Source organism: Siphateles boraxobius, unplaced genomic scaffold, assembly GCF_051911475.1.
Source record: "Siphateles boraxobius isolate OS27281-9 unplaced genomic scaffold, OSU_SipBor_1 35, whole genome shotgun sequence".
NCBI classification, from domain to species: Eukaryota; Metazoa; Chordata; class Actinopteri; order Cypriniformes; family Leuciscidae; genus Siphateles; species Siphateles boraxobius.
In genome coordinates this window covers 5,675,272-5,692,500 of record NW_027508975.1, presented here as the reverse complement: position 1 = coordinate 5,692,500, position 17,229 = coordinate 5,675,272, and the positions used below count along the sequence as shown (strand labels likewise).

At 38.7% G+C, this 17,229-nt stretch overlaps 1 protein-coding gene across 1 annotated transcript in view; it reads left to right on the top strand.

The window, feature by feature from the left end:
- Positions 1-16,800, top strand: part of nxph1 (neurexophilin 1) — a 31,469-nt gene extending 14,669 nt beyond the window's left edge. Inside the window, exon 2 of the mRNA XM_077196006.1 lies at positions 14,795-16,800. Within this exon, the coding sequence (XP_077052121.1) occupies positions 14,795-15,559 (765 nt within the window). The 3' untranslated portion in view covers positions 15,560-16,800. The remainder of the gene's footprint in view (positions 1-14,794) is intronic.
- Positions 16,801-17,229: the final 429 nt, after the last annotated feature.

The following is a 17,229-nucleotide window of genomic DNA, read 5'->3' as shown; positions in this document are numbered from 1 at the left end:
CTAGTCACTGTCGTGAGATGGTTGCTCGTATCAGATCCCCCACCATGTTTTACAAGCTGACAGCAGACGTTGTGGGTTGAAGCAACCGTAGAATTTCCAGATGTAAACTCTGCAGGAAAGCATAGAAAATAGCGTGGAAGATGATTTCTAATGCAATTTAACTTTTCTTGTTCTGATCTTAGACCCAAGACATTTCCAGACTTCAGACAGGGCTACAGTGATAATGAAATCATTTCTAAAGCAATACATTTGTGCAACATATAACCACCAGTACACTGTAAGAAAATAATATGATAAATAAGTTATCACAACATATTCTTTTTACATTTTTATTAAGTTATACAAGATTCAACTAATTTAAGTTTAAATGGCTTAAATGTCTTACAAATGAGTTGATTGTACTTACAGCAACTCTATTAGTGTTCCTCTTTGTAGATGTTGGTCATATTCTGATGTAATTTCTGAGACTGCTTTGCCATAATGAATTGTTCTTATTATTGTTTATTTTCTCTTTGGCCTTTTAGAATCCCTGATAAGGTCCTAATATTGCTTTGAAAAGTCACAAACAAAATGTAGGTGGTAAAAAGTTTTTTTTTTTTAAATTTGATTTATTGTATAATCTTCTAAAATGTTTGCTTAAATAGTCTGCTACAATTTATTTAAACATTACCCATTTAAACATTATTTAAACATTTAAAGACAATCAGAATCCACCTGAACTTTAAAAAGCTCGATGAACGGCAGATGACATAACTGCGTTGTGCATGCATAATAAACATATCGTTATTTTGTGCTGATGGGGAATAAAATAATTATCTTCATAGTTATGTTTCTTGTGAACAGGCCTTAATTCATAAACATTGAACTGTGTATTTGACCGTTATCCCTGGAAACCAATTTCCAATATCAATAGATTCTATTCACATGAGTGTGTCAGGGTTCTGTCACTTCTGTCTAGTCTATTTCTTGGTTTTGTGACAGAGCCCTGACGCTCCTGTTTTGTCTTGTCTGTGTGCTTTGTTTCATGTCATGTTTTGTCTTGTGCTGTGTTGCATGCAGCTTGTGTTTTTGACTGGCTGGTGCTTTCATGTTGTCCTGTTTTGTGTGAGCATGTGGCTTATGAGTGATTTCATTAGCTGCATGTTCATGTATCCTTTTGTGTGAGCACATGGCTTGTCATGTGTTTCCTTGTGCCCCGCCCATCTTGTTACCTGATTATTGATTCATTTGCCCCACCTGTCCTCCCTCATTACCCTCTCTTGTTTGCTTCCCTATTTATTCTCCTTGAGTTTTCAGTCCTGTGCTGGTTCGTCAATGTATTCCTACCCATCTATTTTCCTTGTGTGCGTGTGCGTGGTCAAGTCTGTCTTGTTTTCCCCCTCAGGGTAGTTTTTGTTTGTATCTTGTTTTATTTTATTATCATTTAAAAACCCATTGTCCTGCACTTGAGTCCTCGCTACTTAGTACAAGCAATATATGCTATTTACACTAAGTGAAAATAGATATAGATTTTATTTACACTACATTATGTAAAAATAGCAGTATTGGTAGTACACCGACGCATGTATCATTCCTATTTTGCACCCGACGCACAGCGGACTTTTCCCTCCACAGACGCACTTCGGTAAATTAGGGAATAAACTTGCGATCCCGGGGGTGGTTCAGTGAAAAGAGGAGGCGTGTTCCGGCGCAAAAGTTCCCTGATGCTATTTTGCAGTTTCAGAAAACAATTCCGCCACAGACCAGGAAAAACCTAGTCTAAAGTCAGTGGCGCGTTATTCAGATGCTATTTTAAGGGCGGATGCTTGGACATAATGTAGCGTGTGCACAACGTGCATACACTTTCTCTCATTTACACAGATGCAGCAGTTCCCATTTTTGCAAACCATACATAATTACAAGGAAAAATATTACCACACGAGGGAAATCATTGTGGTGTCCATGAAGATGTGAAAAAATGAGCTTGATAAATGATAAATCTAGCTTTTACCCAAATTATTATACACCTGTTTAACCGAAGCTAATTTGGGCGGGTTTCTCCCATCCCCATACAATGTCACTTCTCTGTCTTTTACGGTCCTGACGAGAACGTCTGTCTCCTCGGCTGTGAACCGCTCCTGGTGTGCGCCTGGCAAATCCACCATCATTACATTTACATTTACATTTCTTTATTTAGCTGACACTTTTATCCAAAGCGACTTACAATGGCTATGTCAGAGGTCGCACGCCTCTGGAGCAACTAGGTGTTAAGTGTCTTGCTCAGGGACACATTGGTGTCTCACAGTGGATTCGAACCCAGGTCTCTCAGCAAAGGCATGTGTCTTGTGTCTTATCCATTGCGCCATCACCACCCCATAATAGCGATCCGCCATGGAACAAGCGCACCTGCATTAAAGGGAATGTGAAATGACGCTCTGATTGGTTTATTTTACGTTACGCCCAAACTACACCTGAGTAATGTTACTTCAGACCAACCTATTTTAGATTTACGTCGGGCGAGATCCGCCCACAAAGTTACTTGCGTTTTGCATTTGATACTTGCGTTTCAGATTGTTAAAATAGGGCCCACAGTGTAAATTATAATATTTATTAAAATTATTAAATGGATGTCGCCTTATTGCGATATTAAAGCCCTCCTTACACCTACAGTACCTCTAACCCTAAACACTTTAATATTAAACATACGTGAGAAGCTTTATTTCCACTTTGCGAATATTTTCTTCATTTTTATTGAAGATAAATGCCTTTCCTTTTCTCATATGTGATGGCAAAAGGGAGTAGAACGTGTTTCTCTGCAAAAAGCCGATTCGAACACAGGTCTATTTACGTCCGAAGTTTTCTTCCCATCTCAAATTGTTTCATTTCATCACTGTGTCTCAGTAAGCAATCATGTAATAATCCACAGTCAGAGGGTCATTATTGCAAACAAAACTCCATTAAGATGATACAAGATCCCTCCGCTTAGTGCCGTGGTCCTGATCAGTGTTTATTTTACATTTAATTGTCAAATGCTGTTAATTGTCTGGCCTTTGCAGCCACATTTCTATGGTTAAGCATACATTTAAAGTCCAGCTTAAAAAATAAAGTCTTTTTTTATACATTTCTCTCTTTTTTTGCATTCATTGTATACATCCAGTGCACAAAACAACACAAAATCAAAGTGACAGGGGAATCCAGGCTCAAATGCGCATCCCGTTGTTTGCTCTTCATTTCAATTTTAATCACTTGCTCAGAGCACAGTGCAAAAAAAAAGAAGATAAAAAAAAGAAAATCATACAAATCCAGCCCAAACATCAATGATTGCATTGTGTATTCATAATGTTTACATGGGCAAATAAAGCATCAGCCTTCTATCAGTGAAGCCAGTATAGCATTATCTAGATATGATTGCTTCTGGTTTACCTGTCACCAAACAGATGAGCGTGAGATGAAACTGGGCTGTTTTATCAGGAAGCAAAGAGCCTTTCGTCAGGTTAAAGTGGCAATGGCAGATACTGTAACCCATAAGTAGCCCTGTCAATGGCCTGCTCCGATGGACATGAGCATATTGATCTCTTTCAGTTAAATGCTCCTTGAGGGGTTCTCATGATAGCAGCTCCTGTCTTTTCCCTCGCATCTCTGTCCGTTTCACATTGCATCCACAAATCAATGCAGCACTGTAACGCACCACAGGCCGTCTATAAAACTCCGCTGCAGATTTCCAGTGTAGAGACAGTGGCGGAACAGCGCTTCGTTTCTCCTCGGCTGAATTATTTGTGTCCTCAACCACTAAATCATATTGATTAAAGCTTGTCACGGATTTGAAATGAGGTCCTGTGGGGTCACTTGCAGCAGAAATGGCAGTTTATTGGATTACAGGCTTAATTTGATTTTGAGCGACGAGCGTGCATTATAATGGCATCCTCCCTGGAGAGCATTCCTCTTTACCTGACTCTTGAACCCTCCTACCACTTCAACCCAAAGGACAAAACACACACGTATAAATACTCTTGGCGGTACAAAAAAACACATTTCCTGAAATGTGAAGCCTCTTGTTCCGCTTAGAGGTAGGGCTTTTTTGTCTGTGTGTGTTTGCATCTACACTATTAATGCATTTGTGTTGTCTTTTAAAGAGGCCATATTATAACATTTTACAAAGTCTTGATTTTTTGGAGGTGTACTACAGATTTTCATGCTTAAATGTTCAAAATAACACCTTATTTCTCACATATTTTACATTGTTGCAGCACCTCTCTTCCAGTAACGTTCTGTTTAGTTCCTGTCTCTATGAAGCCACTCCTCCCAAAAAGCACAGTGTGCTCTGATTGGTTGGCTGGACAAGTGTGTTGTGATTTTGTGATTGGTCAATCGCTTCGAGTGCATTTCGGAAATGTCACACCCCTTTAACATAACCGCAAATTTCAACAAACTACTAGAGCAACTCAGCTAATTTTTTTTGAGTGTGACGAAGACAAGGAATTTGAGGATTTCAGAAACAGTGCGCACTGATATAGAGAATAACTTCCATGTGGGTTGTCTTTGTAACTTTGCAGACCCTTTTTACGCTCAAACAGCAACATTACATACTAAAGAAAGTTGAACATGTAAAAAAAGCATAATAATATAACCTCTTTTAATAACAGTAGATGTTCAGATTTTAGATGTTTTAACTGATTTTTAAAAGATGTTTATGAGTGTCCAATGCAAGGGTTAAATTGTTTTTATTTTGAAGGTGAAGAAACCCTAAAATCTGGATTGTGTGTTCTAGATTTAACAAAAAATGGACTGGACTAACACTTTTAATAAACATACTGCCAATAACTTTTTTCTAAGCCATCCTTTTTTTCTTTTTTGGATTAGACCCAGTATTGATTTAAATTAATATTAGTATTAAATTCATTCAAATTGGTCTATGAACCCTAACCCCAAATGATTGAAACTGAAATTGAAATTCAATAGCTTTGATTACTAAATAAGTTTCTTTGAACAGATTCATGATGTTGCAAACTATAACGTACTGAAAAAAATATATGCTTTGAATACGGCCCCTTCCCATCATGCATTATACAATCCGTCTTTCTGCTGCAGATGTAGCTAGCGCAGGTGTCTAATGGCACGGTATAGATCCATGTCTGCCAAAAAGAAAAAGAAATAAATAAAGAACAGGAGTAGAAGAAATCATTTGGAGAAGAGCAGCACACCTTCAGTTTATTATTCCAGCCTAAAATCTCATTAAGTGTGACATTGAGGATTAGTTCAGAGGGAAAAGAGTAGAGAGAGAAGTCTCCCACAAATAGCTGTGAGGAGCGACGCGCAGGCTTTTGTTTGCCATCATTAATTCTGCGCTGAAGTGGCTAAGAGGAAGGCCCCGAATCACTGATCAGAGGAGGCCCCCCGAATATGACAGCGGGACAGGTGCCCTCTCTTCCTCTCGCTCTCTTCTCACATGCTCACTTTTCCTCTCTCCGTCTTGCTGCGTCTGTGTTCTTCTCTCTCGCCTTCTCGGCTCTTAATTGGGGTGATTGGGCGGCGGGGCCATCTGCGATGCTGACAAAGGGAAGCCTGCTTTGATTTATGGAGCCTCAGGCCACATTAGTCTCAAGATTTCCACAGTAAATATCAACGCTCGGCAACGGAGTTGGCTCAATAAAATCTGCATTGCTCAGGAAGAGAACTGTGGGAATTGTATTGAGATGATGTTAGACTTTCACTGTTGCATTGTGGGTTGCTATTTTAAAGGAACATGTTCTATACTTTTGTAGCATTTTGCATATTGAGTGTAACGTTAGTAAATGTTGGTTCATAGTAAAGCTGCACGATTAATCCTTAAAAGATTGAAATCTCGATTCAAACATCCACACAATCTTATTCCTAAATGACAATGATTCAGCTGACTAAACAGTGAACCTTCAGGTATGAAACAGCTTCACAAACAGTCTTTTCAATCACACAGTATCATTATTTCTGGATTACAATTCAAATTATTACAGAAGTACTGAGATAAAACTGTATAGTTCAGATACATGAACACTGGTCTACGGTAGTGATCTAAATAAGAGTAAAACACCTTTTGAAAGTAACTTGATGCTTCAAATAAAGATTGTAGGCTATCCAATACATTTTTACACCAGTAGGTGGAGACATATGACTGTTAAAAAACGAATTTGTCATTGAATCATTCATTCATTCAAGAGATTCTTTCAAAAACGCTTATTCATCCAGTAATGAAACAAGTGAAGTCTTTATGAGAGAGTCATTGAATCATTAATTCTAACCGATTTATTTTCAAATAATTCAAATGAATTACATCTTTTTAAATAGACTGCAGCAATTATCATTTTGTCAGAACCTCTAGTAGCCTAACTTACATGTTCATTTGTTGAGTTGTTTATCATAGACTGTAAGTAATATTTAATATAAACAGTCTGTAAGTAATATTTAATATAAACTGTCTGTAATACTATATGCTCTTTCGGTTTGTTAGAACTTGTATGTTATGTGCAGCAGTGTAGCTATTGTGCTGTTAAATGACTATGTTCACCCAATCAGTGTATGGGATTGACAGCTGTATTTAAAAAACAGGTGTGAGTTACAAAGTCTCTAGTTCAGCTTACATACTGTAGGTTGTTTGAGTCGATGGAAGTCTTCGAAGCCTGGCTTGTCTTATTCATCTGTCAAATGTTAATCAATGGAGCATTGAGCGTATGAGTCATAACACAGCATCTGGATCTAAAACCTGTTCTGCTCACACAGTTTACCTTAAACACAACTGTGAATCCTGAAAATTGCATTCCGCTGTGCTATCTTTCCATTGTTTTTCTATGCAAACCTGCACAAGATGAACGTGTTTGACAGCAGTTCTATGCTATTAAATGCAAAAACCACCTTATGCTGCTTTTTAAGTTTACCATCCACGCTTGACGAACGCTGTTAATTGAGCATTGCGCAGTGTCTCGCTTCTCTTTTGTTGTGTTTTTATAGCGCCATATCGAGTTAAATGAAGTTTATCTTTTGTATGTCTCGCCTTTTAAAGGCAAAAACACGTTCTGTGTGAATAAACACTGGGGGGCCAGTTCACCAGCCTGATCTCATGAAATGCGTCTCTATAGTAGTATTATTACGCAAAAATTAGTTTTTATGTGCATATGATACGCATTTTATGGCTTGTATTACGCACGCACTAATCCTACCCAAGGGGATTACAGTGCATATCATATGCACGTAAAAACTTATTTTTGTGTATAAATTGCACGATAAATACAATGCGGGCTATAGAGACGCATTTGATGAGATCAGGTTGGGTTCAAGTCAAGTCAAGTCACCTTCATTTATAAAGCGCTTTTGTATAACTTTTTTGTATACGCTTTCTGTATAAATATTCTGTATATATTCACACAGAACACATTTTATGCTCCATTTTATACTGCTTTTTAGTTGTTTATCAATGTAAATCTATGCTAGACTAACTTTGTTGACTGTTGCACAGTGTCTCACTGCTCTTTCAGCATCCCGCGCATGAGAGTTTCGTTTTCATTGTACCATGTCAAGTTAAAAACAAGTAATTTTTATTGTTGTCATTTAAAGTTAAATGAAGTTCAAATTTTTAAAAAGACAAGAACACATTTTGAGTAAACTGCACCTAAGAACAAGAACTGCTGAATGTTTTCTGCTGCTTCGAGAATATGTGTTAGATATACGAGCTTCTGTCATGCATTTTAATATTCTCATTTGGTTGTTTTGTAATTACATTTGTAAATGCAGAAAATGCATCTCGTACTAACAGTTTCTGTACGGTCTTTGTGTTACACTTCTGTTGCAACACCTACTTGACAGTGTATCAGGGGAGTCCACTGTCATTGTTTCACACTGGCTGCTATACACAACGAGCGTGACAGCCTGCTTTAATGGTGCGTCTAACGGCCTTCTTATGACACCATTAGGCAGTTCTAGTGCATGGTCACAGTCTGATATTCCATGGCTGCTTAGCAGCTGTCCAACTCTTGCAGCAAGAGTGTCTCTACCCCAGCGGCCCGTCCTAAAGCACAGTGCTTAGTTATGTCGCTAATGGGCCCGTGCAATGCCTCGTACTCCTACAAACCAAACGCACGCAGCAGGCAGCAAGGAAGGGGGGTGCTAGAAGAGCCTGCGAGTGCTTTGTTAGCAGAAGTGGATTTAGTTGAAATCCATCTTCATTTTTGCCTTTCCTTTTCATTTCTCTCAGGACGGCCGCAGCGTGAAGCGCCTTGTTTAAGTGTCTAGGTTGTGGATGGCAGCGAATTGCTGAGGAGGAAGAAGATATGCACTGTTTTATCTCATTAGCTAGGCTGTAAATGTTGTTTTGGAGATTGTTAAAGTGATGTACCGGAATGATCCGCTGAACAGTTTTATGGCATATTGTTTTGCACAGTGGAGGTTTTGGCCTCAACATAGCGGTTTTATTGATAAGGACCGTGTTTTCTCTAGAACATTTATCTCAGGTGGACCTTCTGATCCTTTATTCATTATTTTTGTAATTCTCTGTAATTTCTGTAGCATAAAGGTAAGTGGTGGAATGTGCAGGTAGGGTCACAGCTGAGGGCGTTCTTTCTCTACTCAGGGTTATATCTGCTTCTTGACACTTTACAAAAGCTGTTATAACTGTGGCCATTATTGGCAGGCCTTTAGTCGACCTGATATTTTGTACATCAACTCTATCAAAGAGATAGTATACTCTCAGAAAAAAAGGTACAAAAACTGTCACTAGGACAGTACCCTTCAAAAAGGTTCTAATATGTACCATTTAGGTGCTAATATGTACACTTTGAGGGACCGATAAGCACTCTTTAGGTACAAAGGTGTACCTTTTGATGTGTCATATGACACTGAAAGCAAGTTTCTTCACACAGCATGTGTACTTACTCCATAATGTAGGAATAAGTGTGGAAATGTATCTTGGGTTATAAATACCTAAAAAAATTTTTTTTAGAAAAGTATGTTTAATTTAAATGTATAATATTGATATGCTTATAGATATTATAAATTATTGATATTGAATGTATATATATACACACACACACACACACACACACACACACACACACACACACACACACACACACACACACACACACACACACACACACACACACTAATTGAAATATAAGTAAATACATACTTATTATAATTATATAGCTATAATAATAATAATACTTAAAATATATTTGTAAAATTTGTCATATATAAATAATTTAAAGTAATATTTTTCCTTCTTCATCATATAACTCACTGAAAATACATTATTCTGTTTTTTTTCTTCTTCCTCAAATTAAAGGACACCCCATGAAGCTGAGGCTGATTATGATTTTAAAAGGTTCATTTAAATGTTCTCCTTTAATGCGCCAGTTTTACAAATGTGGACACCTGCAAAAACACTGGGAACAACCAGATTGTAATGTTTCACTTACTAAAACGGCCCTGGCGAATCAATGTGTCTATAATATGCTAGCTAACACTGTAGTTGACTTATTGATGCATATTAATACCTTTATTAGTGCAAATTAACATTCATATGAAACACAAATGTGCGGCAATAACATAATTGCATTTTCAGAATTAGCCTGTATAATTATTCCATTTAATCTGCTATCATTAATTACAACCAAATGTAAAGCTCTGGCTTATATTAGGCAAGCAGGGTCTGATTCTCTGCGTTTGTTAGGACTGCAGTGCAGTCATAGAGCATGTACTTCAAGGTTAAATACGGAGACGTTAAACTGCTCACTAAATTAAAAATTGTCTTGAGACTTTTTTTTAAATTATAATTTGGCACACCATTCTGTAAACAACTGTTAATAATTTATATATATATATATATACATATATATATATATATATATATATATATATTTGGCAAGTTACTCACATGTGACTTTTCGGTGTAAACATTATAAAAAAATAATAATAATAATAAAAAGGATTAATTATATATAAAAATAATAAGCTTATATTATATTTATTATAGATTTTAGTATTGGTGCTTGAATGAGTGTGCTGACAACATGTTGTCCTTTAACTGTTATTTGCACTGAGTATTGCTGAATATTTGCACAATACAACCCTCTTGGAAATGTTACATCTTAAATCATAAATTACATCATAAATTCATCAGCACTACAATTCAGGTGGACATAATTGGCTACTGTATCACATATTGCATTGATTTTTTGAGTGTCCCACCATAGCTTTTGTGTTTTTTAGATGCTGTGTTCAAAATAGCCATTCACTCAAACCACTAAGTGGTTGATTTTTAAAATGTCATTTTACGCATCCCCAGTTGTAATGACCAGTACGTCCTGACCCCTGTATGGTTTGAATGAAAAAATTTTTGCATTTGTAAAAGCCTTTTAATTTTTATAATGTTAGATGTTGTTTGGCTTGCTGTTGGGATAAAGTAGCCAATATAGTCCATACTATCTATCTTAATGAGTCTGCCTGCTTTAATAATTTCAAGACTCACAGCAGGCACACAGATTCATGTACACACGCTGCTCTTGCTGACCTGATGCAGTGCAGTGCCTGCGGGAGTCCAGCTGTTTGTGCCTGGCTGGCCGGCTGTCAGTGGGTGAGGTGGGAAGGGCTTGGCCGTGACTCCCCCTCGAATGTGTTTACCAGATGCACTTTTGCCTCAGGTGAGCACTGCAGCTGGCTCTGTAAAGCTCCAGCAGTCGGGCTGGATCCAAGCCCATCATGGCAAGACAGACTGGACAGACCATGGCTTGTATTCAGATATCCGCTATGTGCGCAGGCTTTATGCCCCGGAGAACTGATCTCATGGCCAGTGTTTTTCTGTTTGTGCTGTCCACGTGTGAGCTTTTTAAGGTCGCCAAAGGTGGACAGACACAGACTAGCCATAGGCAAAGAGTTGGACACTTAAGTCAGGCCTGTTTTGCAGTTGTTGAATGCAAGTATTTAGATTTACCTTTTAAAGGTAGGTTAGGCAATTTCGGGGAGGCTAGCAATAACAAGCTAGCTTTGAAAGAATGAGATCCCATGCACCCTCCCTTCAGACCGTCTCCAAACCCATGCCTGTTCCAAAACACATGAACATGCACAGCCAGAGCAGATTCAGCAAAGCGTCACGAGAGATGGCGTTAAATTACCTCATGTCTCAAAGCACATAACAATACAATAATAATGAATGTAAACAACTTGCAAAGCTCTTGCTTGTACCACCTGACTGCTGCAGTTTTATTTCTACTTTGATAATGTGAAAATAGAAACGCATAAACGCATTTGGACCGAATGTAATGACTGGATGAACATTTTTCGGTCCTGAGACTTCCACAAACAATATATGTAATATTTTTTTAATATATATATATATATATTTAGACGACTTCTGTCATTGATTTGATATCAGGATGTGGAGAGAGTTTCAACCAGAATAAAAAAAATTGTCATAAAAAAATATTTAACTGGCTTTTTGTTTTAAAATGAATGTAAGAGCGTTGTAATAAGCAGTTTAATCAGTCGTTATCACAAATAAATCTCTTCAGGGTGGTACAAGACATTGTGATCACTATGTTAATGCGCACTATGTAAAACTTTGCAATAAAACATACTGAATGAGTGTCACAGAATAGTATTAACATCAAAAATAAAGAATAAAAATGAGTAAGAAAATAAAGTACTGATTATAACTGATTATACTGATTATAAAATATAAAGAAGTACATTTGAAAACAATTAAGTAGATAATATATATATATACAGGTCCTTCTCAAATTAGCATATTGTGATAAAGTTCATTATTTTCCATAATGTAATGATAAAAATTAAACTTTCATATATTTTAGATTCATTGCACACCAACTGAAATATTTCAGGTCTTTTGTTGGTTTAATACTGATGATTTTGGCATACAGCTCATCAAAACCCAAAATTCCTATCTCAAAAAATTAGCATATTTCATCCGACCAATAAAATAAGTGTTTTTAATACAAAAAAAGTAAACCTTCAAATAATTATGTTCAGTTATGCACACAATAGTCAATACTTGGTCGGGAATCCTTTTGCAGAAATGACTGCTTCAATGCGGCGTGGCATGGAGGCAATCAGCCTGTGGCACTGCTGAGGTGTTATGGAGGCCCAGGATGCTTCGATAGCGGCCTTAAGCTCATCCAGAGTGTTGGGTCTTGCGTCTCTCAACTTTCTCTTCACAATATCCCACAGATTCTCTATGGGGTTCAGGTGGCAGGCCAATTGAGCACAGTAATACCATGGTCAGTAAACCATTTACCAGTGGTTTTGGCACTGTGAGCAGGTGCCAGGTCGTGCTGAAAAATGAAATCTTCATCTCCATAAAGCTTTTCAGCAGATGGAAGCATGAAGTGCTCCAAAATCTCCTGATAGCTAGCTGCATTGACCCTGCCCTTGATAAAACACAGTGCACTAACACCAGCAGCTGACATGGCACCCCAGACCATCACTGATGGACCCCAGTCTTCCTCCAGACTCTGGCACCTTGATTTCCGAATGACATGCAAAATTTGCTTTCATCCGAAAAAGTACTTTGGACCACTGAGCAACAGTCCAGTTCTGCTTCTCTGTAGCCCAGGTCAGGCGCTTCTGCTGCTGTTTCTGGTTCAAAAGTGGCTTGACCTGGGGAATGCGGCACCTGTAGCCCATTTCCTGCACACGCCTGTGCACGGTGGCTCTGGATGTTTTTACTCCATACTTAGTCCACTGCTTCCGCAGGTCTCCCAAGGTCTGGAATCGGTCCTTCTCCACAATCTTCCTCAGGGTCCGGTCCCCTCTTCTCGTTGTGCAGCGTTTTTTGCCACACTTTTTCCTTCCCACAGACTTCCCACTGAGGTGCCTTGATACAGCACTCTGGGAACAGCCTATTTGTTCAGAAATTTCTTTCTGTGTCTTACCCTCTTGCTTGAGGGTGTCAATGATGGCCTTCTGGACAGCAGTCAGGTCGGCAGTCTTACCCATGATTGCGGTTTTGAGTAATGAAACAGGCTGGGAGTTTTTAAAAGGCTCAGGAATCTTTTGCAGGTGTTTAGAGTTAATTAGTTGATTCAGATGAGTAGGTTAATAGCTCGTTTAGAGACCCTTTTCATGATATGCTAATTTTTTGAGATAGGAATTTTGGGTTTTCATGAGCTGTATGCCAAAATCATCAGTATTAAAACAATAAAAGACCTGAAATATTTCAGTTGGTGTGCAATTAATCTAAAATATATGAAAGTTTAATTTTTATCATTACATTATGGAAAATAATGAACTTTATCAAAATATGCTAATTTTTTTAGAATGACCTGTATATATATATATATATATATATATATATATATATATATATATATATATATATATATATATATATGTATATATATATATATATATATATATATATATATATATATATATATGTATATATGTATATTTCTTTTTTTTTTTTTTACTTCTACTTTTTTATCTAGCTGACTGTATCCTGTCTGTATGTTACATAGCTTATAATGCATTGGATGATGAATACATAAACATGAATACAAGTTTTTCCCCTCAACATTTTGTTAAAACAAGCTCTATAAAGATCCATTTATTAAATGCCCTCCCAGTCGGTCAGGCTGCACTGAACTTCACACAAATAGCTCCTTGAAACTTGTTCAGCCTTGGAATGTTTGTATTGCCCCTTCAGCAATCAACCATTAATGATTAATAACTCTGTCTTTAATCATGCACTCAGAGTGCAAAACATATTACTCTCCTTTAGCACAGGGCAAGGCCTCTTACTCCTCTTACGAGGAAGAGTAATGTTCCTTAATTTCTTTGAAACATATCTGAACTCTCCTCCCAAGGTTCTTCATCACTAGTGTTGATGCTTGTGAGGTGAATGTTGAGTTGTGAGTTTTTATTCATTTACAAATCTAGTACTGAGCATGAGCAGACCGCTATCAAGCAATTCACAATTTTTTAAGTTAAACTTATCTTAATTTGCATTTTGAACCACCCTTCAAGTCACATATTGATTACCTTTCAGGTTTGCAACGTGAAATCCTTAAGTGAGCTACGTGGCCTCACTCCCACCCAGTGCTGTGTTTAAAATGGACCTGCATCGCCCTCACGCTTCGCACGTGCTGTGAGGCAATTCTGTCCGAAGGGTCGGGCAGATTGGTAGCGAGACCTTATTTTCTAACTATCGATCCCAGGGGTAGCCCTCGAGATGCAAAAACCACCGCAAGACGGATCTGCTGTCAGGTCTTACAGTAGAAATCAGGCAATCAATGTCACGCCGCTCCGCCAGGCCCTGTATGGACCTAATTCCACTCATCAGCACTAAATGGAGAGAACCCAGTGGTTCATCAATCATCAATTCAAGGAGCACTGGCTGGTTAATAGTCTACTCTTTACTCAAAGAATAGTCCCCGGTATTATCAGGGAGGGCTGGATGAGATGCCCTCCCCCACCGCACGATGTGACGAGTTTGATCGCTGTATTCTTTTCTTATTCGCCATGCTCCGTTCTATTTCCCAGACGGCTCCTGTCAGCTAACAACGTTGCAAATTGAAGCCTGCAGGCTTGATCGATTATCTTTTTTCCCCCCCTCATCCTAATCCATTTGATCTGTCTGTCGAGTAGGAGACTACATGATTGTGTGTGGGGTAAGGGGGTCAATATATCCTGAATCTAGAGTAATATCCACTTAATTCCTTTTTCCTGTCAAGCGGCACGGGATGAAATGCTCACTTGCTTTGCATTATACATCTTCTGTAGCTCTTTAAGGTTAAGACAGCTCAATAATGTCCTCTCCATCTTGCTTTCTTAGGTTTCAACTGCCCACGGTTCTATCCCGGGGAAGTCGGAGCTGCTCAAATCAGGGAGCCCCAAGTCGACACTAAAGCATATATGGACAGAAAGCAGTAAGGACTTATCCATCAGTCGACTTCTATCACAAACTCTCCATGGAAAGGAAAACGCAACAGCCCTGGACCTGCACTATGACACTCCGGAGCCTTACTCAGAGCAGGACCTGTGGGACTGGCTGAGGAATACCACGGACCTGCAGGACTCTAGGCCTAGAGCCAAACGGCGGCCGATGGTCAAGACGGGCAAGTTCAAGAAAATGTTCGGCTGGGGAGATTTCCACTCTAACATCAAAACGGTCAAGCTCAACCTCTTGATCACAGGCAAGATCGTCGATCATGGCAACGGCACCTTCAGCGTCTACTTCCGCCATAACTCCACGGGCCAGGGCAATGTGTCCGTCAGCCTTGTCCCGCCCACCAAAATTGTCGAGTTTGACTTGACGGCCCAGCAGTCGGTCATCGACGCCAAGGATTCCAAGTCCTTCAACTGCCGCATCGAGTACGAGAAGGTGGAGAGGGGCTCCAAAAACACGCTCTGCAACTTCGACCCATCCAAGACATGTTACCAGGAGCAGACGCAAAGCCACGTGTCCTGGCTCTGCTCGAAGCCCTTCAAAGTCATTTGCATTTACATCTCCTTCTACAGCACCGACTACAAGCTAGTGCAGAAAGTCTGCCCAGATTATAACTACCATAGTGATACTCCTTACTTCCCCTCTGGCTGAAGGGGGCTGCTGACATCACCTACATGAAGGACAACGAGAGGCAAAGGATGGAGCTCTCTCCTCATCCACAACAAATACATGTTCCCCGTACCGTCCATACCATGCTTTCATGGCCCGGATCTATTAAAACCACTTGACAAGAGAAGAATTTGGCCGTTTGCACTTTCATTTGAGTTTGATCAATTGGTATCCTTTAAGTTACTGCACTTATTATTATTATTATTAATTTATTGTTTATATATTTTAATGTTATTAGGATATTATTTGACCACTTGGGTGTTGCTTGTATGACCATGTGAACTCATGATTTTGTCCTGTAATGTTCCGTTTTAATTTAGAAATGTGTAAGTGTTTAGTTTCTCAGAATATTTGTTTAATTAGTTAATTTGTACAAGTACATATATGTTTCTTAGAACTGCCATGAGGCCACGAGGGTGTAGATACAGTAGGACTTTTATTTTTAGATTGTAGTTCGCCTCAGAAGCGTTGTCGCTGGAGAATTATTCGTGACCAGAATCTCAATGTTCCCTACACCTGCAAACTTTTGAACACCCCTGGAGTCCCTATATGTTCATGAGTAATTCCTCCCAGCCCAAAGGCCCAAAGATGAGGAGAATGGCTTTGTTCTGCTGGTTATGAACAGGCCTTAACTACAGGCATGTTTTCTACCTATCACTAAGAAGCTGTACTGTATAAATTGCAGATTGTTCAGCCCAAGCTGTCTCCTGTAGTTTAATAAGATCCAGGAATGGTTGGAGGGCTTGCTCATTGTCACTTATAATACACTGTAATGTAATGAATTCTATATCCTAGAGCCTAATTTGTATGACTGGTTTGTATTGTACATAGTTGATCCTGATGGAGCTGCTTCTGTATATGCCTTCATTCATTGTCTGTTAACCCAAAGCCTCTCTCTCTCTCTCTCTCTCTCTCTCTCTCTCTCTCTCTCTCTCTCTCTGTCTCTCTCTCTCTCTCTCTCTCTCTCTCTCTCTCTCTCTCTCTCTCTCTCTCTCTCCACCCCATTCCATATACGCTTGTTCTCGGTTCCTCGGACAATGACACTGATGTTGCTGATGTAGATGTGAACTCCATGAAATCCATGCTCTTGTACAGGGGCTGTAAAACTGTCAAAAATATATATTAGAAGTACTTATCATCTGTATGATCATGTTTACTTTCAAGGGGAACAAGGGGATGGAGATGTACAAATGAATAAAATACTGAAAGTTTTATCAGGTGAAGTCTTTGTTATTGTGTGTTACTCAGAATGTTCTATGAAAATCATGTTTTTTTTCTTCTATATGCTTGCCTTAAAAGTTCCCCATTACTGAATGTACATACAATTTCATGAAAAACTAGTCCTAAAACTTGGTCAGAAGTAATATGCAGTTTAAGGGGTCATATGACATATAACATTTTCCTTCATCTTTTGAAATACTTTTTTTACTGTTAAAACAGTACGCTAATTAAATTTAAGTTATGACTGTGAAATAGTCAAGCTTCTCAAGCTCAAAAGTAGAACTTTATACCCTTGTTGCCACATGGTTTGGTATACGCTGCTGAGAAGGGAGATCTTTCATTTGCAGATCCAATATATTTCAGTGGCAGGAAGTGGAGATGGTGAGAGTGGCCGACAGATAGTGTGGGTTTCAGGAGCAGGGACTGCCACT